The sequence below is a fragment of the Bombina bombina genome, chromosome 5, assembly GCF_027579735.1.
Source record: "Bombina bombina isolate aBomBom1 chromosome 5, aBomBom1.pri, whole genome shotgun sequence".
NCBI classification, from domain to species: domain Eukaryota; kingdom Metazoa; phylum Chordata; class Amphibia; order Anura; family Bombinatoridae; genus Bombina; species Bombina bombina.
Window position 1 is genome coordinate 846333341 of NC_069503.1, and position 26640 is coordinate 846359980.

A 26640-nucleotide genomic window follows, 5' to 3' on the forward strand; every position below is an offset into this window, starting at 1 on the left:
TCTGGAAAAGTTATCCACCACAACCCAGATAACCATATGGTGGTCAGAAGGAAGAAGGTCCACTATGAAATCCATTGTTATGTGTGTCCATGGTTGTTTGGGAATGGACAATGGTTTGAGCAAGCCAGGAGGCAAGGATCGGGGAATTTGGTTGGCAGCACAAGTTGTGCAGGCTTTTACATAATCCTGAGTGTCAGACTTCATAGTAGGCCACCATACATGTAGAGAAAGATGCTTGAAAGTCCTAGTCAAACCAGGATGTCATGAGAGTTTGCTATCATGAGCCCAGGATAGCCCAGGGGTGCGTAGGTTCAGAGGTACAAAGAGGATATTGGAGGCCGGGGGGCTCCAGGAGGTTTACTAGACTGGGCACATTGCAATCTTTGCAGAAGGGTGGTATTTAGTTGAGCAACCACACAGGAGGGGGGTATAATGTGTTAAATATGAGCTTCAGATGAGTCACTTGAGTGAGGGAACTGACAGGAAAGGGCGTTCGCCTTCTTGTTCTTGGTCCCAGGAAGATAAGAGACCACAAAGTTAAAACAGGAAAAGAACAAGGCGCACCTGGCCTGTCAAGGATTGAGTCGATGAGCAGTCTCTAGGTAAGTCAGGTTCTTATGGTCTGTGGGATTGGAGGTGCCCTCTAACCAATGATGCCATTTAGTCTAAGCCATCTTAATGGCTAAGAGTTTGCGGTTACCCACATCGTAATTCCTCTCAGCAGGAGCAAAGCATTTAGAGAAAAAGGCTACAGGGTGTGACTTGGAAGTCAAAGGATCCCTTTGGGTTAGAACTGCTCCAGCTCCTATCTCGGAGGCATCAACCTCTAAAGTACACTGTAGGTCAGGATCAGGATGGCGGAGAACAGGAGCAGAACAGAAAGCCTTTTTCAGACAAGAGAAGGCATTTATGGCTTCAGGAGGCCAACGTTTACAGTCTTTGTTCTGTTTTGTCAATTCAGTGAAAGGAGCGTCTGTTTGAGAAAAGTTATTTATAAACTTGCGGTAATAATTGGAGAACCCCAAGAACCTCTGTAATTCCTTTAAATAAGTAGGTAGAAGCCATTCTAGAACTGCGGTGAGTTTAGCAGGATCCATGGAAAAACCCTCCTTCGAGATGACATAACCAAGGAATTGGATCTCAACTTTATCAAACTCACAATTTTCTTGCTTGGCTACCAAAGAATTGTCTCTGAGACGTAGAAGAACCTGTCTCACATGTTTATGATGCTCCTCTAAAGTGGAAGAGAAAACAAGGATATCATCCAAACACAGAAGATAATGCAGAAATAAAATCATCAGCATCATGCAGGAGTGGAGCATTCTGTTCCAAAAGAGGAGAGACCCAGGCTAGGGCCTTGTCTTTCAGTAAGGAAATGATAAATGAAATGATAAAGATGACCCTTGACTGGTGAGGCTGAAAGGTTTGAGGATCATTGTGGAAGTGCAACCTGCATTGGTTAAGAAAACCCCTGCAATCAGTAATACCTTCATACTTGTCAGGCAAAGGTATCCGGGGCATACTTCCAGAAGCAGAGGAAGAAGTCACAGTACTAGGAGTAGGGACTGGTGGTGAAACAACAGGAGCGGTATTCCTCGCTGTAACTAGTAAGGAGAGTTAAGAGGTAATGGCCTCTAGCTTGGAATCCATATTCTGCAACTGTGTGGTATGGGTTCCCAACATCTGTCCCTGAAGATAAACGGCTTGTGCCACCTCCTCTGGCTCCATGGTCCATGTATAATGTAATGCTCGTGGGATACTCCTCTATCACATCAAACTCCCGGCGTCGAGACGGAATGATAGGGAATATCCCAGAGCAGAGAAAGTTAGTAAGATGAGGAAGGTGGCACTCACCACAGGCAGGACAGTCCACAGCAGCAACAGCAGAGTAGTCCAAGGACAAACCACTAGAATGGTCAGGCAGGCAGGGTTTGGCAACAGCAAAGCAGTCCAAGGACCCACCACTAGAATGGTCAGACAGGCAGGGTTTGGCAACAATAAAGCAGTCCAAGGACACACCATTAGAATGGTCAGGCAGACAGGATTTGGCAACAGTAAAGCAGTCCAACAATTTAGGGGTTAACAGACAGAGTAGTCAGGCAAGCAGAGTTCAGCAGATGTAAATCAATCCAGCAATTTAGGGGTTAACAGGCAGAGTAGTCAGGCAAGCAGAGTTCAGCAGCAGTAAATCAATCCAGCAAGTTAGGGGTTAACAGGCAGAGTAGTCAGGAAAGCAGAGTTCAGCAACAAAAAAGGCAATCAGAGAATAAACGTTCTATCATACCCAAGAGCACACAAGGTAACACCTATACTTGGGCAGTGATAGATAGATAAGACAGCATTTAAATAGGTGCAGGATTTGCGCCCAGACGTCAGGACCGGAATGAGAGAGAGAGGAGCGTGCGGCGATGACATCAGCACTGTGCGCCTCCGGACAAGACACAGCCCCTGGCAATGAGCAGGGACACCTGTGAAATTAAAAAAATATAATCTTACCTTTTAAAATAAAAAAATAAAAAATAACATTACTATTAAAATAAATAAAAAATAAAAAAACTACCATTACTAAAAAAAAACAAATCCTTCTAACATTAACCCCCCCCCCCCCAAAAAAAAAAAAAAAAACTATCTTAAAAATACCTGATCTAAAAAGTGCCATAAAAAAGGCATTTGGTTGTGCATTCCCCTAAAGGGGCATTTAGCTCTTTTGTTCTCCAGATAAAAAACAAAGCAAAAAAATCCCCAACCTAATCTTAAAAATAAAAAACCCAACCAAAAACAAAAAAGCCCTAACACACTAAAGCCCAAGATGGTACTCACCAAAGATGATGGAGGTGCTCCAGCTTCATCCCGGCGGCGGTCCATCTTCTTATCTTTATCCCGGCGGTGGTGGTGGTGACGGTGGTCTTCTTCTTCAGAACTTGAACACAGAGGCCCTCTTCATGTGGTCACCAACCGCACACTGAATTCTGAATGCAAGGTACTCCCAATTTCTATTGGCTGATTTACATGTTCAAATTCAATTCAGCCAAAAGAATGAAAGCAAATTTAAATAATTATATGTATATAATTAAATACATATTTATGTGTATTGTGTATATACAGATATTAACACATAAATATATATGTATATAAACATATACTTATTTATTTACTGGAACACACAGTTCCCATAGACTACAATGTAAAGGCAACTTTACCCCCAAAATCCTGCCTAATGCAGTTATTTTATTAAAAAAATAAAGATGCTGCTATCTTTATTTTTTAATAAAATATACTACACTGTATTTGGGGGAAATTTAGGGCACATTTATAAAATTAACCAGAGATCTAATCTCTGGTTAATTTTATAAGCGTTAATTGCTACCTCAAGCTCGCGGTAACAATAACCAGCCACTTGCAATGGCTGATTAATTATCTTGCACTTGCAAACGGGAGAGCAATAATTTACCGCTCCACTTGTAATCTAGCCCAAAATGTGGAAAGTTAATAGGAGCATACAGAGTGATACAACCAGAAAATGTAGGGAAATCAGTTTAAACATGTAATGAAAAACATTATGTGGTTATCTTGGATCCAATACTATCATACTTGAGGTCTTGTTAATCCCTGTTCTTAACAAATCATTAAAAAAGCGTTAGAAGCCGTGTTAACAAGCATTCCAATATGCGGTTTACTTCTGTATGTATACCGGCATACTTTGTTTTATTGCACTTCACAGATATTGCTCTTTTTACAAATTGAATGTGTATGCAACCCTGAATCAAGCAAAAATATCGGCGCCATTTTTACAACATATATATACATAAATACTAGGGGTGCCTAAAATAATCGATTCTGCGATGCATCGCGATGCAGCCTGTTAACGATGCTGCATCGATGCAGTGCAGATCAGAATCGATTCAGGGGTGACATCATCGCGCAACGTCACGTGACCCCGCCTCTCTCACATAGCAGACGAGCCGACAGCATTTGTGTCAGGATTAATCTGGTTACAGCCCCCAGCTACACCACATCAGGACTTCCTGTGCACACTGCGCAGATACCTGACCCAGAGAGCATTACCAATAGACCTCCTCTCACATGTTCCGGTCAGGAATTTTTATGACACCTATCCTAAAGAGCCGACAGCAGCCTCATGTAAACAGTGAATCTTTTCTTGTATTATAGATTCACTGTTTACTGTTGCGGTCTCTGCTGCATGTTTCCTCTCTGTCAGACCCCTAGCCCAAAGGAGCATTTGAGGGTTGCTATTAGATACAGCAAGTCAAAAGTTTTACAGCAACCCTCAAATGCTCCTTTGGGCTAGGGGTCTGACAGAGAGGAAACATGCAGCAGAGACCGCAACAGTAAACAGTGAATCTATAATACAAGAAAAGATTCACTGTTTACATGAGGCTGCTGTCGGCTCTTTAGGATAGGTGTCATAAAAATTCCTGACCGGAACATGTGAGAGGAGGTCTATTGGTAATGCTCTCTGGGTCAGGTTTCAGATGTCTGCATGTACTCCGTGAGAATGTTTGAGTGAGTACACTGCTGCTGGTTTTCCTTTGTAAAATAAATCTACACATACATATCTGTGCATATTGTAGCATTATGTTTATAAGTGCTCTTCCATCTTACACAGTTGTTTAAAAGATTATTATATATACACACACACACTATATATATATATATATAATATATATATATATATATATATATATAGTGTGTGTATGTATAGATCTCTCTCTCTCTCTATATATATATAAATAAATGTGTGTATGTGTATATATATATATATATATATATATATATATATATAAGTGTGTGTGTATATATATATATATATATATATATATATATATATATATATATATATATATATATATATTAAATATGGAATAGAACAAGATCATGAAAATCATAGGCAGTAATCGTGATGCATCGCGATGCATCGTAGAATCGAATCGTATCGAATCGTTACGATGATAATCGTAATCGAATCGAATCGTGAGACAAGTGAAGATGCGCAGCTCTAATAAATACACATGAATACACATATATACACACCATGAGCAAAAAGATTACGACTAACTGAAGACTCAGATGATCATTAGCATTTTTAACAATAAACAATTTTATTTATTTTTTTAAATATTTTTTTTATATTGAGGTTTTGCGATACAAACATCATACATTGAACGCCTTATAAAATCAATGTCAAACATACCAGTATACAGGAAACAGTAACATTTATAAGACAATGGATAAATACAACAGTAAATAATAGTAGCAAGGCTTCTCAAACCTCCATTTTATTATATTTTAAGCTTAAATGGCTGACTAATTGGCAGGCCACTTATGGACCATTTTGGATGAGGGAACTGAATTATATATGTTAGTCAGAAGAACAGCCACTATTGGGCTTTATAGTAGTTATTGGGAGATAGCGGGTGAGCACCGCTTAGAATATAGAGCGGGGGAAGGTGTAAGGTGGGGGCGGAGGTTTCTAAAATGGCACCAGACTGCAGTTTGAAACTTAAGTAACATACTACATGGGTCTCTTAAAAAAAGAAATATTGGCAAAATAGGTGGAGCATTGTGGTATAGGAAGTTAGATATATTCATGTTGCGTACTCCTTGGGATAGGTTCTAGGAGGGATGCCTCTCAATTTACCCTGTAGGGAGGTAAAAAAAACATAGTCTAATCAGGGTATCTAAAGCAGCATAATATGACTTGGCTTCTAGATGTGAGGAATACAGAGGGCTGAATATATATTAATATTATAGCAACAGTCAGATAACGATAGGGTGCTAGATCAAAACTCTAAATAAGTATGCGATTATGAAAAGGGAGCCTTTTAATACATGGTATAAATACATATGTTATGGACTAGTCACTAGGTTACCTACTCTAGCTATATTCTATACTATAGAAGCTTTAAACATTGCAACTGTTCATTAAAACATATATGGGATTATGTAAGATCATTAGTAAAGACTCCTGTAGCTGCGTGTATGCTAAAAAATATATTAATTGCAGGTGAATTGATCCAAGTTGAGATGCGCCTACATCTACTTGGGAGGAGACACAGAGCCACAAAGCTCGTATGGGATGACATATTATACGGGAACCGGTTCAAAACATAAGATTTCAAAAAGCAATCACCCCATTCATTACATGAGGTTGTGTTATATGCTTCATAATCATAGTTGATGCAAAACTAAAATAAAATAGCGAGCTGTAAGAAGCTTGAGCCTAGGCAGTCCAGGTGAACTCCTCTCCTAGCATACGCTCAGTCCTGGGTAGTATAATATGTGACTTCTAGTAGCTAGGTACACCTATAAGTTAATTTAGACATAGTAGACCCAGGAGTATAGTACAAGGAGCTCAGAGTATAGTGTGGGGGGAGCATTAACTTCCTGAGAAGCTGTTAGTGGCCCACTTATGAACAACATTAAGTGAGATTGTTGTATATAAAGCCCCATATAATGTCTTAAAAAACAAAAAAGGAACATATAGCAAACAGATGCAGAGTTCTATGACTCTAGGCTGGCTATACAAACATAGGTGTGGTCAAGATTGTAGTCAAATGCTAAAGGATATCACATAACTAATATGAACAATTTAAATGTAAAACATGATATAGGAGGAATCCAGTCACTAGGACTGTGTATAGTATTGTATTGACCCAAGAATGAACAGGCGTTGTGTTAAAGGTAGATCTAAATATTAAAACTATTATATCTATCTTATCCTTCTGCAGAGACTCAGAGTATCATAGTCAACTGAAGAAAAAAAAAATTAGGGAAATTATATTAACAGGAGCTACTAACTTAAGTGGGTTAGGCGTATTGTTAGTATATAAGGGGTACTAACTATAGTATAAGGGCTGCATTTACTCCTGTAAGACTATTAAGGACCCTCCTGTGAGTAACATCTGGTATAGCTGTGTAAAGCACCATATAAGATGCTAGTAGATAAGAGAGACGCATATAGTAAATTTCGTGTGGCAGTCTATAATTCTAGCCTAACTGGGTATATAGCTTATATAATCATTTTGGTCAAGAAAAGGAACAAGTCTATTCTCATGTAGTGTGATTATACTCCAGAGTTAACATTAAATAGGTATCAATGCATTAGAATTTTCAAGCGACAGAACATAATAAATAATAGCAGTGCCCATTTTCAGAGAAAGTTATACATGTGAGTTAAGCGCTTATAATGGTAACAGGTATATACTGTTGGTGCCAGTGTCTTAAGCAAGTCCGTAGAGGAGCAGCATGGAAAAAGGAACTAGGTAAGAGCGTGTCAGTCCCGCATGAGTCTGGTCTCATACCCAGCGTAGCCGAAGATCTAGCCAACACCTAGATAGATCCATCTCTTGCACTGAACAACGGTGTGGAGACTCAAAGCACTCAACAGCAGCATCAACACTGACTGAGTCCCAACCGGCAGCAAAATGAGCCATTCCATATCGCATGTGCATTCAAGGGAGCTGTGGTAAATTGAGCTGCAATGATGTCCATAGACGTCAAAAATGTTGTGGGCTTTCAGACTCCCGGAGTACGCAGGAGCTAAGGGTTTATCCGGGCACAGGTTAGTGTCACAGGGAACAGGGCACATATAACTGATGTTCAGAGTCCCAGTATCTTTATACTTCGCTAGTTTAAGGAGTTGTTCCGCTGCTGCCACTGGCTGACTCTCACAAAGCTCTTTCACTGCTGGGAGTGATGGAATCACCCCCCTCGGCTCAGAGCGGTCTGGAGGTGGTCCATTTTGAAGCAGCATGTTTTGGTCTCCCACCCCAATGGGAGTTGACATCCCTTCGTTAGGCCAGGCTGGGTAAACTCTATCCTTACCGCTACATGCTGCGGTGAGATCTTCTAAGTAACTGTCCATCTTAACCTCCAAGTATTTAAATAAGGACTGCAGTGTGGCGTAAGATCCCTCCATGTTCAAGACCCATAGAGGGCCGCAAAACTTTGCGCCTATAACTTCAGATCTTATAGTTATGGCGGGGATGAACGGCTCTGAGGAGATGCAAAATAGTGTCGGAGCAGTCTAGGAACTATTAGAAGGCTGTTGCAATGGTTGTTAACCAATTATTAAGTAGTAGTTGGCCTCTTCAGTTTACTGGTGATCAGAGCTCCGTGTGTTAGCGACAATCCATGTTGGCAGTTGGCTCCGCCTCCCAATAAACAATTTTTTAATTAAGGTATGTACATTATTTTTTAGACATAATGATATTGCACACTTAATAGACTTCAGAATAGTGTAAAAACAACTTTTATATGCACTAGGAAACAAAAATAATTGTGTGACTCACTTTATTGCTATATTCACTTTACTGCGATGGTATAGAACCGAACTCACAATATCTCCGAGGTACACCTGTATATAAATATATATATATAAACCAAACCAAAATATATGAGGGGAATATAGTACAAGAACATCTTACCAAACTTTCTATTCAATTATATATTAAAGGTAACAATATCTCAGTGTAGTCAGTTATATCCATTCTAAACTTTCTCTCATACAATTTGTCCACTGGAAGATAAAATTGTCTTCTAATACAAACTAGATACAGTATTGCCCATTCTATATAAATTCCTAAGGCAGTAATGCCATAGCCATTTTCCATTATAATCAGTGACATCACACATTAGGTAATGTTAGGTATTGGTGGCATTGCTCTATATGTCACATTTTGTGAGCTCCTGTAAATCAAAACTTATAGATCAGAGTGATATTATAACACATGCAAATTACATAGATGATTTTTATCATTTACACAAAAGATGGCATTACCATTTTAAAGACAGACACAATTTAATATTGCATGTCTTATAGCCAACATTTGCTCTTCAAATTTTAAATCTGAGTACTCCCTGCATTCTTGTTATTTATGAAGATATGTGGCTAAAAACCAAAACATTGACAAATCAAATTAAAGTGGTTAATATATAGAATACTTTTCTGAGTTTTAATATAATTTTTAGGACAAAATGGATGCATTCTCTACAATAACACATTTTGTAAGCCATGAAAATAGTAATTTTTTTATTTCTTACAAATTACAATAAAGCCAAAATTAAGGGCTAGATTACAAGTGGCTGGTTATTGCTACTGCGGTAGCAATTAGCGCTGTGAAAATTAACCAGAGATAAGATCACTGCATAATTTTCTAAAAGTGCCACAAATGCCCCCAAAATATTTAAGTTTTTGTATGAAAAAAATGTAGCTTTTTTTTCATAAAAACAACTGCACTAGGCAGTTTTTAGGGGTTAAAATTGCAACTGAGGGGTGTTAGAAAAAAATGGCATTGAAAAGTGCTTTTGCATTGCAGTCTATGGGAACGGTGTGTTCCCTGTAAATATATATGTATGTGCTTCTATAAACATTATTGCAAAAACACCTCTGCTGGGTGGCTTAAGAAACGTGCACACTCCTGAGTTCACCTAAAATTACAAAGGATATCAGAACTTTGCAAATTTAATCAGAGAAGTAGTTTTTAAAGTTGTTAAAATATACTACTCTATCCAATCCATTTAAGTTTAATTTTAAATTTACTGTCCCTTAAAAACATTTAATAGAAAAATCAAAGGAGCGTAATACAGTTGCATAAAGATAATGGAGTATAAAACAAAATACACTCACATTTGGTGAAAGACTTAAAGGTGCTAAAGGTGCAGGCTGGATCTTTAAGACTAACTCAGCTAACTCGCCTACCATCTCAGGAACAGAGGTACTCGTCAGTATTGTCTCCAGCAGCAAACAATTGGATACAAGATTGGGTCTTATGTCAGTTTCATTAACTGCATATATTAATCATCCCAATAAGTGTGCAAAGACGCAATAAGGTTAAAAAGTGGTTTAATAAACAAACACTGAAAATACAACAATGCGTTTCTCAGTTAACACTCAGCTAGATTACGCGTTTTGAGCGCTATAGGGAAATTAACGACCGCCGCAAAAGCGGCATTAATTCACCTCTCTATAGCGCTGCTATTACAAGTTTGTAAAACGCAGGCTTGTGCAGGCGATATGGTGGCGTTGAGCTCTATACCGCACCAAAATACAAGATCTGCTTTGATGTGCTCGTGCACAATTTCCCCATAGACATCAATGGGGAGAGCCGGCAAAAAAGAAGCCTAACACCTGCGATCACGGAAACAAAAGCTCTGTAACGCAGCCCCAAGTTATGTTTAAACCTAACACCCTAACATAAAAACCACGTCTAAACATCCCTAATTTGCCGCTCCCGACATCGCTGCAACCTACAGTGGGGCAAAAAAGTATTTAGTTAGCCACCAATTGTGCAAGTTCTCCCACTTAAGAAGATGTACACAGATCAGTCGTCCTGTTCCCTTTGCAGAGAAACAGCCCCAAAGCATGATGTTGCCACCCCCATGCTTCACAGTAGGTATGGTGTTTTTTGGTTGCAACTCAGCATTCTCTCTCCTCCAAACACGACGAGTTGTGTTTCTACCAAACAGTTCTACTTTGGTTTCATCTGACCATATGACATTCTCCCAATCTGCTTCTGGATCATCCAAATGCTCTCTAGCATACTTCAGACGGGCCCGGACATGTACTGGCTTAAGCAGGGGGACACGTCTGGCACTGCAGGATCTGAGTCCCTGGCGGCATAGTGTGTTACTGATGGTAGCCTTTGTTATGTTGGTCCCAGCTCTCTGCAGGTCATTCACTAGGTCCCCCTGTGTGGTTCTGGGATGTTTGCTCACCGTTCTTGTGATCATTTTGACCCCACGGGGTGAGATCTTGCGTGGAGCCCCAGATCGAGGGAGATTATCAGTGGTCTTGTATGTCTTCCATTTTCGAATTATTGCTCCCACGGTTGATTTCTTCACACCAAGCTGCTTGCCTATTGCAGATTCAGTCTTCCCAGCCTGGTGCAGGTCTACAATTTTGTTTCTGGTGTCCTTCGACAGCTCTTTGGTCTTCACCATAGTGGAGTTTGGAGTGTGACTGTTTGAGGTTGTGGACAGGTGTCTTTTATAATGATAACAAGTTCAAACAGGTGTCATTAATACAGGTAATGAGTGGAGGACAGAGGAGCCTCTTAAAGAAGAAGATACAGGCCTGGGAGAGCCAGAAATCTTGCTTGTTTGTAGGTGACCAAATACGTATTTTCCACCATAATATGCAAATAAATTCTTTCCAAATCAGACAATGTGATTGTCTGGATATGTTTCCACATTTTGTCTCTCATAGTTGAGGTATACCTATGATGAAAATTACAGGCCTCTCTCATCTTCTTAAGTGGGAGAACTTGCACAATTGGTGGTGGCTGACTAAATACTTTTTTGCCCCACTGTACATAATTAACCCTAATCGGCTGCCCTTAACATCCCCGCCACCTAAATAAAACTATTAACCCATAATCTGCCACCCCTAACAGCGCCACCACCTACATTACAGTTATTAACCCCCAATCTGCCGCCCTTAACATGGGCGCCACCTATATTACAGTTATTAACCCCTAATCTGCCACCACCTACCTACACTTATTAACCCCTAATCTGTTGCCCCAATGTCGCCACCACTATACTAAAGTTATTAACCCCTAAACCTCTGGCTTCCCACATCACTAACACAACATAAATATATTAACCCCTAAACCTAACCATAACCCTAACGTAACCCTAAGCATAAGTCTAACCCTAACCCTAACACCCCCTAACTTAAATATAATTAAAATAAATCTAAATAAACCATACAATTATAACCTAAATAATACCTATTTAAAATTAAATACATACTTACCTGTAAAAAAAACCCAAGCTAGCTACAAAATAACTAATAGTTATATTGTAGCTAGCTTAGTTTTTTTTTTTTATTTCACAGGTAAATTTGTATTTTTTTTAACAAGGTAGACTAGTTAGTAAATAGTTATTAACTATTTACTAACTACCTAGTTAAAATAAATACAAATTTACCTGTAAAATAAAACCTAACCTGCCTTACACTAAAACCTACCATTACAATCAAATGAAATAAATTAAATTAATCAAATACAATTATCTAAATTACAAAAAAAACCCACTAAATTACACAAAATAAAAAACGAATTATCAACAAAAAAAAAAAGAATTACTCCATAATCTAATAGCCCTATCAAAATAAAAAAGCCCCCCAAAATAATAAAACCCCTGGCCTACACTAAACTGCCAATAGCCCTTAAAAGTAAAACCCACCACCCACCCAACCAAACCCCCCAAATAAAACTCTATCTAAATAAACCTAAGCTAACCATTGCCCTGAAAAGGACATTTGAATGGGCATTGCCCTTAAAATGGCATTTATCTCTTTTACGGTGCCCAAACCCTAAGCTAAAAATAAAACCCACCCAATAAACCCTTAAAAAAAAACAGACGATCCACTTACATTTTTCAAAGACCGGACATCTATCCTCATCCAGGCGGCAGAAGTCTTCATCCAAGCGGACAGAAGTCTTCAAGCAGGCAGAAGTCTTCATCGAAGCCGGCAGAAGTCTTCATCCAAGCGGGCAGAAGTCTTCATCCAAGCGGGCAGAAGTCTTCATTCAGACGGCATCTTCTATCTTCATCCATCCGGCGCGGAGCGGGTCCATCTTCAAGACATCCTGCTCAAAGCATCCTCTTCTTCTGATCGTCGCTGGAATAGGAAGTTCACTTTAAGTGACGTCATCCAAGATGGCATCCCTTACATTCCGATTGGCTGACAGAATTCTATCAGCCAATAGGAATAAAAGGGGAAAAAATCCTATTGGCTTTTGCAATTAGCCAATAGGATTGAGCTTTCATCCTATTGGCTGATCCAATCAGCCAATAGGATTGAGCTTGCATTCTATTAGCTGATTGGAATCGCCAATAGAATGTGAGCTCAATCCTATTGGCTGATTGGATCAGCCAATAGGATGAAAGCTCAATCCTATTGGCTGATTGGATTAGCCAATAGGATTTTTTCCCCTTTAATTCCTACTGGCTGATAGAATTCTATCAGCCAATTGGAATGTAAGGGACGCCATCTTGGATGATGTCACTTAAAGTGTACTTCATTTTCCAGCGACGATCAGAAGAAGAGGCTGCTCCGTGCCGTATGTCTTAAAGATGGACCTGCTCCGCGCCAGATGAATGAAGATAGAAGATGCCGCTTGGATGAAGACTTCTGCCCGCTTGGATGAAGACTTCTGTCGCCTTAGATGAGGACTTCTGCCCGCTTGGATGAGTACTTTGCCAGCTGGATGAGGATGAAAGTCAGGTCTTCGAAAACTGTAAGTGGATCGTCAGGGGTTAGTGTTAGGTTTTTTTAAGGGTTCATTGGGTGAGTTTTATTTTTAGCTTAGGGTTTGGGCACCGTAAAAGAGCTAAATGCCCTTTTAAGGGCAATGCCCATCCAAATGCCCTTTTCAGGGCAATGGTTAGCTTAGGTTTATTTAGATATAGTTTTATTAGTGGGGTTTGGTTGGGTGGGTGGTGGGTTTTACTGTAGGGTGGTGTTTGTAATTTTTATTGCCAGGTAAAAGAGCTGTTATCTTTGGGGCAATGCCCCGCAAAAGGCCCTTTTAAGCGCTATTGGCAGTTTAGTGTAGGCTAGGGGTTTTATTAGTTTGGGTATTTTGATAGGGCTATTAGATTAGGAGTAATTCGTTTTTTTGATCATTTCGTTTTTTATTTTGTGTAATTTAGTGGGTTTTTTTGTAATTTAGATAATTGTATTTTATTAATTTAATTTATTCGATTTGATTGTAATGGTAGGTTTTAGTGTAAGGCAGGTTAGGTTTATTTTACAGGTAAATTTGTATTTATTTTAACTAGGTAGTTAGTAAATAGTTAATAACTATTTACTAACTAGTCTACCTTGTTAAAATAAATACAAACGTACCTGTGAAATAAAAATATAACCTAAGATAGCTACAATATAACTATTAGTAATATTGTATCTCGCTTAGGTTTTTTTTTACTGGTAAGTATGTATTTAGTTTTAAATAGGAATTATTCAGGTAATAATTGTAAGGTTTATTTAGATTTATTTTAATTATATTTAAGTTAGGAGGTGTTAGGGTTAGGGTTAGACTTATGCTTAGGGTTACGTTAGGGTTAGGGTTAGGTTTAGGGGTTAATATATTTATGTAGTGATGTAGGAGGCTAGAGGTTATGGGGTTAATAGTTTAATTTAGTATATTTCGTTGTGGGGGGGCTTGCGGTTTAGTGGTTAATAGGTTTATTATAGTGGCGGTGTGGGTGGACAGCAGATTAGGGGTTAATAATATTTAAGTAGTGTTTGCGATGCGGGATGGCGGCGGTTTAGGGGTTAATAGGTTTATTATAGTGGAAACGATGTTGAGGAGCGGCGGAAGAGGGGTTAATTAGGGAATCAGATAAGGGTGGTAATACTGTTATCTTAAACAAATGTGATTATGTGGCAGAAGCCAATAGGCAACTTGCCAATGAGGCTGTATACCAGCCCTTGATCTGTGACCCTACTGACAATTTTCGTAGATCTTTAGCTGAGATAGTTCACAAAGCTAAACTGGATGGAGTGATTTCTGAGAAGGTGGTGGAATATCTATTACCTAAACATCCAACTATGCCGATATTCCACCACTTGCCTAAACTTCACAAAGACCCCAAAAACCCTCCGGGTCGTCCGATCGTGGCCGGTATTGGTTCTCTTAATGAAAGACTTTCGGATCTAGTTGATACGTTTTTACAGCCTATAGTTACTAATCTATATGGTTATTTACGAGACACTACAGCACTTATTGCACAGGTCGAACACATAACTTGGTGTGAGAATTACAGATTAGTCACAATGGATGTGACATCATTATACACATCCATCCCTCACGATATGGGATTACAAGCATTAATGTTTTTCCTTACGAATTTCACTACTTATGATTTTTTGACAATTCAATTTTTGTACACTGCTGTTGAATATTTACTTACACACAATTTTTTTATGTTTGAGGGCAAGTACTATCTCCAGAGACGTGGCATGGCCATGGGTGCGAAATTCGCACCCTCATATGCAAATTTGTATATGGGGTTTTGGGAGCTGTGCCACGTCTTTGGGGATACTAATCCCTTTCGTGAGAACATTGTTTATTTTGGTAGGTATATAGATGATTTGCTTTTGGTGTGGGATGGGGACAGTCATTCGGTTCAACTGTTCCTTGAACGCGCCAACGGCAATAATCTAAACCTTAAATTCACCATGTTTGAAAGTAGTGATTGCCTAAACTTTTTGGATATCACACTCACTTCACATATTGACACACATTCTTTGGAGGTAGAGTTATACAGAAAGAGTTCAGCAGGTAATACCATTCTTCACTCTTCCTCCTGTCACCCAAAACACACCATTAATTCTATACCCTATGGCCAAATGATTAGGACTAAAAGGAATTGCACCACTGAGGACAAATTTCAATCACATGCAGCCAACACCGGCCACAGATTGGAAGCCCGAGGTTATGATATGAAATTATTAAAGGAAACCAAGAATAGAGTGGATAAATTAAACAGAGATGATCTTCTTACTACCAAATGTGTGAGTAAAACACAGAATAAGATATATAACAATAAACCATATTTTACAACAAATTACAGTAAAGACTATAACAAAATTTGTGACATTATTCGTAAATGTTTGCCAATTTTAAAAAGTGATGCCAAGCTAAGCAAAATAGTTCAACACGGCTGTAATTTTTCAGCACGTAAAGCAAAGACCTTAGGAAGCTTATTAGCTCCCTCAATGCTACCGTCACAAACTAACCAATCTTGGTTAAAGAGAAGAATAGGTTCCATGAAATGTCAAGGAAATATTTGTAAAACCTGCAAACACATCCAACAGGGTCCCAAATTTGTATCAACTACAACAAATAGGGAGTTTGACATACGCTTCAGCATTTTATGTAACACCAAATTTGTCATTTATTTACTTACATGCCAAGGATGTAAAAAAACAGTACGTGGGGCGCACTAAACGTGCTCTGCGTGACAGGTTCTTACAACATCTCAGAGATATTGGCAACCCGGATTGTAATACACCAATAGCTAAGCACTTTAGAGAGGAACATAATTCCAATGATACCCTCTTGACAGTACAAGGCATTGACCATGTCCCTAGACACAGGAGAGGGGGCGACAGAGAGAGACTTTTGGACCAAAGGGAAGTGTTTTGGATTTTCCATCTCAAAACAAAGCACCCCTTTGGTCTAAATTCCATAATGGATGTTGATTTATTTTACTGATAGATTAATGATTGGTTTTTTCATTTTCTCTCCTTTTTAATAAAAAAGAAAATGAATTAAAGTAAAGAATATCTTTAAGTAAAAAATATCTTTAAGTGGAGATTTAGTTCTACATCCATTTAGGATCAAATCAGAGTAATAAAAAAGTTTTTTCATATATATCTAGCCATCTGACAGTTTTAAATAAAAACACTTAACATTTATGTTTGCTTTAAAATGAAAATGTTTAATATAAGAAACAAAAAAAAAACAAAAAACAATTAATGATAATTTACCTTTAACCATGACTATCTAGGCAGTCATGGGTTAATTCAACAGATGCATGTAATTGATAATTAACTTTACCTTTAAATTAAGGCTTTTCCCAGCACTAGTTATGCCAGTGAACAAGGGCTGACATTAGGCCCGAAACATGTTTGGCTGCTGTTGCTCTATGTCAGTTACAGGACTGTAGCTGATTTTCCCTTTTGTTTTTTCTTTCATGTTTTTACATGCAACTGATTTTTAACATTTTTTGTACCAACTAAAGCTGTATTTTTCAACTTTTAACAATTTGACATATACTCTTTTCTTTTTCATATGGTCTGGAGATGCGGATTAGCAGAGTGTTTGTATTTTAACTAGGTAGTTAGTAAATAGTTAATAACTATTTACTAACTAGTCTACCTTGTTAAAATAAATACAAACGTACCTGTGAAATAAAAATATAACCTAAGATAGCTACAATATAACTATTAGTAATATTGTATCTCGCTTAGGTTTTTTTTTTACTGGTAAGTATGTATTTAGTTTTAAATAGGAATTATTCAGGTAATAATTGTAAGGTTTATTTAGATTTATTTTAATTATATTTAAGTTAGGAGGTGTTAGGGTTAGGGTTAGACTTATGCTTAGGGTTACGTTAGGGTTAGGGTTAGGTTTAGGGGTTAATATATTTATGTAGTGATGTAGGAGGCTAGAGGTTATGGGGTTAATAGTTTAATTTAGTATATTTCGTTGTGGGGGGGCTTGCGGTTTAGTGGTTAATAGGTTTATTATAGTGGCGGTGTGGGTGGACAGCAGATTAGGGGTTAATAATATTTAAGTAGTGTTTGCGATGCGGGATGGCGGCGGTTTAGGGGTTAATAGGTTTATTATAGTGGAAACGATGTTGAGGAGCGGCGGAAGAGGGGTTAATACATTTTAATAGTGGCGGCGATGTCCGGAGCGGCAGATTAGGGGTTAATAATTTTATTTTAGTATTTGCGATGCGAGAGGATCTCAGTTTAGGGGTTAATAGGTAGTTTATGGGTGTTTAGTGTACTTTGTAGCAGTTTAGTTATGAGTTTTATGTTACAGATTTGTAACGTAAAACTCATAACTATTGACTTTAAATGGCGTTACGGATCTTGTCAGTATAGAGTGTACCGCTTTTTGGCCTCCCGGGCAAACTCGTAATATGGGCGCTATGGAAGTCCCATTGAAAAAGGACTTTTTTAAAATTGCGGTACTGATGTTGCATGACGGCTAAAAAGGTGTGTGGTACACCTATACCTACAAGACTTGTAATAGCGGCGTTAGGGAAAAAGCAGCGTTAAGATGCATAACGATGCTTTTTCATTCATAACGCCAAACTAGTAATCTAGCTGACTGTTTCCTCAGGCTGATCTGAACGTGAGTGTATTTGTTTTGTACTCCATTATCTTGTATGCAACTGTATTATGCTATGAGGCACCCCCTTTGATACTTTCAAAGTGCATAGCCAGTGGCCACACACTTGAGGAGAGCAGCCGGAATTAGTCCTCATTCATGGACTTTGGTGTCTGTAGCGAATCATGTCTGCCCGACATTGCTAAATGCCAACAGCATTTGCATTTAACATTGCACAAGCAGTTCTTGTGAAATGATTGTGCAATGCTGCCCCCTGCACATTTGCGGCCAATCGGCTGCTAGCAGGGGGTGTCAATCAGCCCAATCATATAGGATCGGGCAGATTGAAGACCGCAGCCTCAGAGGCAGCGGACAAGTTAAGGAGCAGCGGTCTCATGACCACTGCTTCTTAACTTAAGTTTCCGGCGGGCATAGAAAGTATCATCCCCTGGTAATTAAATCTACCCCTTTGTCCCTTTGCACAGCTCTAACCTTTTGAAGACTAAAATTTGGAACTATTCTTTATGTAGTATTAACAATTGTTTTTATTGCACTATATGCATGTCTAGCACTTACTTTTCACTACATTTGTTGTAGGCGTACCTATTTGTACATATTGTGGTTGCTGGATAATCATAGTGGGTTTATTGTTTGCACGTGTTCTTGTTGACCAAATATTATTATAAAGATAAAAAAAATAAAAAAATAAAAAATTATTATAAAGATTAAAATGTAAGCATTCAAAACATTATTGTTATTATTTAATCCTGATTTTTCCATTTCCTGATAACATATGTATTATTTTTTCTGTTTTATCACTAGCTATTTCAAGTTGCATATGTTCTTATCAAATTTGCTAATTCTCCCCGGCCTGATCTGTGGGTATTAGAAAGATCTGTTGATTTTGGGAGGACCTATTCACCATGGCAATATTTTGCAAGTAAGTTAAAAGATCTCAATGTAAAATGTGTGATGAAACTTCACAGTGAGCAATGAAAAGAAACATTAGAAAACTGCACACAAAAAACATTTGTTGTGATGGAATGGAATCTTACTCAATTTGAAAATCCAACACAAACTTTGTATAGCACTTCACAAATGATATTCCAATGGACTGAAAGTCTAATTAGGAAAGCATCACATTAACAACCATAGTATTAACCTATAGTATACTGGAACAGTCAAGTAAGTGACTTGGCCATGCTGGATATTTCATAACAAGAAATATATTTTCTTTACCAAAATGGGGGAGGTTGTGAACTTATGCTTTTAAATGGATGGGAGTAAATCACCCATTTATAGCCTCAGATGAATATACCAGGGCTGAGAGATTATTTTCAAAAAACTTGTGTTATTGGTCTTTAAATTATGAATTTCCTAAAAAGTGATAAATGCATTCTCCAAATGAGCCATTGGTACATGTAATAGGAACCAGTTAAAATGCATGCTTGATTATTTTTATCCTGTTAATGGAATTGGGTTTGAATGATTTTTGAAATAACTGAATGTGCAGTGCACACATCGCTATAATAGAACTAGGAAAACCGGATGACAAAGTTTAGATTTCTGTTAGTTTAACTAGTAAGGAGTTGTATAGTTACTTCATCTTTTGGATGAATCATTTATCACAAAAAAAAAATAATCTTTTGAACAATATTTGCTTATTGAATTGTTTGAAATTTAACAGAAAACTGCATGCCCGCTATTTCATATGGGGAACAGCTTCAGGGCAGCAGAAGAGCAGCTGGACCTCAGATTAAAGGGACAGTAAAGTAAAAATTAAACTTTTGTGATTCCGATAGGGCAGTAATTTGCAATTTTTTTTGCCATGGCACACTTTTTTACATAAACAATTCAGTGAATTTCTTTTTCAGTAAGAAATGTCATCTTATATGTCAGCCCATTTTGTAACACCTGTGTAGGGGTGGTTTTTAAAACTATATTGCAATCAGGAGGGGTTACACACGTACAGAGAGAAAACTGGCCCAGCTCTTAAAATATCCATTGATTGCAAATAAATACATGATACCCTGATTACGTTATATTCTCAATTATTCCTGCTCAGAATAATAATAAATGTACACTATATACATTTAGTGGTATAAATAATCACAGAGATATGAAAGACAACATTGTTTAGAACAAAAAAAAACGAATTTAGGGACATGTAAATATGTTTGCAAAATATTTCTGACATAACACACACACACACACATATATGTACAAATTCTAGCATTAATAATCATTTATAAAAAAAAAAATGAGATAAAAGCATATCATGACTTCTAGAAATACAAATACACATTAATCATTAATTTATGTGAAACTATCATATAACAGATTTTTTTGTATAACAAATAAATATAAAAATAACTTTCTAGGAGATATTGTTTGTTGAGGTATAAATCTAGCTATTTCTTGGACAATAACAGATGAAAAATAAAAGATTAGCTTTACAGAAATGTGCTTGTTATGGACAGTAATGAAATGGTATATATAAAGTTGGGAAAAAACAGAATAACCGCAACATCGATGACTGTTAGTTAACAACAGTCCGATGCTCATCTCGCCGTACTTGACGCCCGTGTTGTTGGCTGTTTTTTTTTATAAATAAGGGCATCGTATGCAGATCCGCAGCAGCGATGTCTGGCGAGCATATTGACACCGGAGAATGCACCGAGATTGACGCTTTGATAAATATCCCCCTGTCTATTAAAAATTATTTAAAAAATATATTGCACACAAAAGTTAGAAGGGCTCAAAGATACGAGATCTCGGGTGTAAGAAAAAAAAGCCGACACAGGGATTTTACATTGACAAACATACACATACATAGAGAAACATGGATTTCTATAGAGATATGTTTAAAGGGACACTGAACCCAAATTTTTTCTTTCATGATTCAGACAGAGCATGCAATTTTACGCAACTTTCTAATTTACTCCTATTATCAAATTTTCTTCATTTTCTTTGTATCTTTATTTGAAATGCAAGAATGTAAGTTTAGATGCCGGCCCATTTTTGGTGAATAACCTGGGTTATTCTTGCTGATTGGTTGATAAATTCATCCACCAATAAAAAAAGTGCTGTCCAGAGTCCTGAACCAAAAAAGAAGCTTAGATTTCTTTTTCAAATAAAGATAGCAAGTGAAAGAAGAAAAATTGATAATAGGAGTAAATTAGAAAGTTGCTTAAAATTGCATGCTCTATCTGAATCACGAAAGAAAAAAATTGGGTTCAGTGTCCCTTTAACTATGGAGATAATGAAAATATTTCACATTACAATCTTATGCACATTGAACAATATCTCAGAGGGATTTTTAAAGAGATATTCGCATATAGATCTCGAGATATCTAGACATATATAAATATTCATATACATATCTTGCTATAAATAGATATATCTGTCCAAAAATCATCACATATATAGAGAAATATTTATTTACAACATTCCATTAAGAAAAAATTCTTGCAATATGAAATATTCACATTTTCATGTACACTTTTTGAGGAGACTACGTCATAGACTTTGCGTAACAGATTAGGGTTTTTAGTTGTTGTTTTCTTTTTCTATTTGTCTTCTCCATTAACTTCTACGGGGGGAATACGTGAACACGTGCAATTTGGCTTTTTGGATTATGCGGATTAATGCGTACGCAAAATAAGTTATTTTGCAACTTGTAATACCTGCGCAACCCCAAATGCGAAAAAAATATAACCCGCGCTGTGTTTTCGCAGCTGCGAAAAACAGATTTGCAGCGCGACTTGTAATCTTGCCATATGTGTGCTTACCCGACCACGTTAGTCCTAAATTGCAAACCCAGATGCGTGTTATGAATATTAAATAAATGTATGTTACCTTAGGCAATCATTTTGTGCTTTGGATAGAAGAAATTGTTATAATATTAGAAAGTATTAAACTGCCCCTACATGGCTACTTTATAATGCCCCCCTGCTGGCAATATTTTCTGTGGAGAACACTGTACGCATTTGTTTTTCATTAAAGGGACTGCTTGTTTATCGTTTTCAGATGAATGCAATGAATCACACAAATTCAGTTCTTGGCAGTCCGAATCCTAATGCATGTTTAATAGATACACAGTATGAGAGAACGTTTACATATAAACAGGAATCCTAAGAACAGATTCCCATAATTATGAATTTAAACATAGTAAACATTGATGGTCTTAAGTGGACTGTTTGTTGTTTTTCCTCATAGGGCAGATTTCTTGGCTATGATGACTTAAAAGAGCTTTCATTGCTTAAATAGTGAAATACATTAGGTACATACAGGTATATAACTGAAATGTCTCTGTTGAATACAAGTAAACACAAATGGCAGTTCAGAGACAAATAATAAAAGTAAATCTGGAGATGTGAATGGAACTGAGGAAGTGAGAAGAATTAACTGAGTTCAGAGGTCAAGCCCTATAAGTAGCTAGAGAGCAAAACGCAGGAAAATTGGTGAGGACAACAGGATTCTGTAGTCAGTAATGGTGTAGCAAGTACAATTGGGGCAGGTAATAAAGCAGTAGATACAAAAGCCAGTAGGTACAGTAGTGGGTAATGTCAGCAGTATAAATTAATCTATACAATGTGCCATTTCAGTGAAACATCTTTAGGTATTCCCTGGAATGACTTATTCCAACCCTCTGCTAGCAAGTTAAAAAAACTCCTTACACACCATGATAAATCAGATTTCTGCAACAGAATGCACACAAAGCAATGAAATGATCCTTTAGGAATCTTATCATAAATATGTAATCAATAGACACAAAAGTAACATTGAACCCCTTGCACTTGTAGATTCTAAAATTGATTGCTTGAACTACTTTGGAAAGGAGACCAAACAACCCATTATAAGAGATGATGATGTCATTTGTACTACGGAATATTCTCGTATTGTTCCTCTTGAAAATGGAGAGGTGAGTACATGTAAAGTTTATAAATGATATTTCTCAGTCCCAGAGTTATATATTCTTCATGGTTATACCCCCATCTTGTGTTGCAAGTCCCTTCCTTTAACAACATTCTCTAGTTAATTTATCATTTTAATCCTCCATTTGTCACCAATTCTACAAAGAGTAAAAAAAAATGTTCTTCATGCTTTCTTAAACTGTGTTCCTTTAATGTATTTATTCACAGTGACAGTCAGTTGTAATCCCTTCTCGCATAAAGTCTAATAACTTGGTTGATGAAAGGAGAAACATGAATAGAACCTAAATTAGAGGTGTCCAGCTCTAGTCTTTTGACAGCTGCTAACAGGCCAGGATAAAAGTAAATGCCTGTGTGAACCACAGAAATACAATAATAGTGGTTGGTCATAATTCACTATTGTGCTCACACAATTAGATTCTGATATCTTGGCATTTTGTTACCTATAAAGCATCTCCTCTTCCTCCTAAGTCATTACAGGCACATTATAGTCAAAGTTGAAATGTGTATAAGTTTCTTGAGTGCAGCATTTATGAAGTTTATAATTGTACTTGTTGCATGTTTTACTTTGTATATACTAAACAAAAAAAACAAAAAAAAAACACATAATCAAAACTGAAATGTGCATAAGTGTATTAAAACGTTTAACAGAAGCATTTGTGCAATTTACTGTTATGAAAAATGCCACTAGTAAATGCTATCTCTGTTTCAGGGGCACACATTTATTGTTGCACATAACTCTTGAAAAATCACTCAAACCCTGCACTTGCTCAGAGAGCCAGTGTTGTATCATTGTCAGTGATGAGTCTGCATCATGCAAGTTCTGCCGACTCTTTAATGTGTTTACTGCTGTAATAACTTTTACTAGAACCATTTTTGTTAACACAATTCTATTGCAAAAAAAATATTTTATTCAAAACTGATATGCATTCAAAATATTCAGTTTTGACTATGTCCCTTTAAATAATGACACATCGCACCTCAACTCAGACACCATCCAATAAATAGAACACAACAACCTCAGTGCTGTAAAACAGCTTATTTCATCTACTTAAAGGGCTAGGAAAGTCAAAATTAAAATTGCATGATTCAGATAGATAGAGCATGCTATTTTAAAGGGACAGTAAAGTCACAAAAAAACTTTCATGATTTAAATAGGGCATGTCATTTTAAACAACTATACAATTTACTTTTATTACCAATTTTGCTTTGTTCTCTTGGTATTCTTAGTTGAAAGCTAAATCTAGGAGGTTCATGTGCTAATTTCTTAGACCTTGAAGACTGCCTCTAATCGGAAAGCATTTTGACAGTTTTTCACCACTAGAGGGCGTTAGTTCATGTGTTTCATATAGATAACATTGAGCTCTGGCACGTGAAGCTCCTAAGATCAAGCACTGATTGGCTACAAATGCATGTCTGTCAAAAGAACTGAAATAAGGAGGCAGTTTGCAAAGGCTTAGATACAAGGTAATCACAGAGGTAAAAAGTATATTATTATAACTGTGTTGGTTATGCAAAATTGGGGAATGGGTAATAAAGGGGTGATCTACCTTTTTAAACAACAAAAATTCTGGTGTTTACCGTCCCTTTAAAACACTTTTAAATTCTCTTTTGCTTTCAAATGTACTTTGTACTCTTTGTATCCATTGTTGAAAAATAATACGTACATAAACCTACACTAGTGGGAGCTAGCTGGTGATTTCTGCATGCACACGTGTCTCTTGTGATTGGCTGACTAGATGTGTTTAGCTAGCTCTCAGTAGTGCATTGCCACTCCTTCAGCAAAGGATATCAGGTTAATGAAGCAGATTTAATAAATAAAGTCAATTGGAAAGCTGGTTAAAATTATATTTTCTATCTCAATCCTGAAAGAAAAAAATTGTGTTTCAAGTCCTTTTGATCCATCCATTTAATTGTAGCATATCATTTTTTATTAATAGTGTTACAAACATTCTGCAGCACCAAACTGTGGTACATTGAATCTGTCTGTTTTGTTATGAGTTTTTACAGTGCAAAACTAGGTCTATGTTTACAAACCAATACTAAACAATTTGCTTTCCAGAGAGCCCACTTTGCGATTTTTTTAAAATCATGAGCACAATTAAACAAGTCATACACACAATTTAGCTCAACGTACCCACAATTTACCAAAACATGTGCACTTTTAAACAAATGGTGCGCATGATTACGCAGATTGTCAGCGCATTTTTCAAGTTTTATTAAATCATGTGCATTATTCATAAAATCATGGGCACTTTTCCCTATGCAGATGTAATGTCGTAAACGTTTGACATTGCCAACATTTGTCTGCAAAATAGATGAGCACTGTCATATACAGAGTAAACATTTGCCACAAGTCGCAGGGTCATCTAGCTTGTTCTCCCAACAGCGTAACCACTTCCCAGTACATTCAGAGTAACTATTTATGAAAGTGTGCACATGCTTTATTTATGAGCATTTTTTTATTTACTACTAAGGGCCTGTTTGGCAAAACGTGCATATGATAAAGAAATTGTGAGCATGTTTTGCCAAATCGTGTGCACAATTATAAAAAACAAAAAACTTTGCATGACCACTCTGGGGTTCTGTAATGTTTCCTGGAAGAGATTAATATTTGACAGTTAACAAATAAGCTGATCTTGTATATAACCCATTTTATCACCATCTTCTGCCCCTAAAAAACACCTATGCTATCTTTATAGAAATCAAAATAACAGTAATAAATTAATGACTGGCTTGGTCTCTGTTCACTTTGAATTCCATACTAGACTGTTGAATGTAAATTCACTAATCCATTGAAATGTTCTGAAGATTATCTTGATGCTTTGCAAACAAACGGCTAGATTACGAGTTTTGCGTTATGAGGGGTGAGGTATTAACTTGCACGTTATTCTCACCGCTCACTTCCCTACAGCGCTGGTATTACAGGTTTTTACAAACCCGGCGTTAAAAGGCAAGAAGTGAGCGTAGAGCAAAATTGTGCTGCATACCGCACTCCAATACCAGCGCTGCTTAAGTCAGCGGTGAGCTGGTTGTACGTTCTCGTGCACGATTTCCCCATAGACATCAATGGGGAGAGCCGGCTGAGAAAAACTCTAACACCTGCAAAAAAGCAGCGTAAAGCTCAGTAACGCAGCCCTATTGATTCCTATGGGGAAACAGATTTTATGTTTACACCTAATACCCTAACATGAACCCCGAGTCTAAACACCCCTAATCTTACACTTATTAACCCCTAATCTGCGACCCCCGACATCGCCGACACCTACATTATACTAATTAACCCCTAATCTGCTGCCCCCAACATCGCCGACACCTACATTATATTTATTAACCCCTAATCTCCCGCCCCAATGTCGCGGCAACCTACCTATACTTATTAACCCCTAATCTGCTGCCCCCAATGTCGCCGCCACTATAATAAACATATTAACCGCCGCACTCCCGCATTGCAAACACTAGTTAAATATTTAACAAAACAGAGGGAGGTGATCCCAGAATTGCTGAAAACGGCAAAAGTTCTAATATCTCCCAGCTGACCTTGTTGTCTATATTATAGAAAGAGGTAACTGGCTGGGAGTGTGCTTAGAGCATATTACATTTAAATCAAAGAAAAAAAACCTATTTAGAGAATAGGGAAAAGTATGCTCTTTCTACACATAAAGTATATATTTTTCCACTTAAAATTTAACTTTTACTAGTATTAATTTAAAAAAGGCAGCAGAAATAAAAGTATCTGGCGTGCCAGAAAAATAGTTAAAAACACAACGCTGTAACTTTGACTTGTATAAAGTACTTCAATGTTGCTGATTTTAGGTTGTCTA

At 37.3% G+C, this 26640-nt stretch overlaps 1 protein-coding gene across 1 annotated transcript in view; it reads left to right on the top strand.

The window, feature by feature from the left end:
• The window catches only part of LAMA3 (laminin subunit alpha 3), a 573745-nt gene that overhangs the window by 59588 nt on the left and 487517 nt on the right, over window positions 1-26640 (top strand). The window contains exons 3-4 of the mRNA XM_053714980.1: window positions 18705-18822; window positions 22688-22806. Coding sequence (XP_053570955.1) covers window positions 18705-18822; window positions 22688-22806 — 237 coding nt within the window. The remainder of the gene's footprint in view (window positions 1-18704; window positions 18823-22687; window positions 22807-26640) is intronic.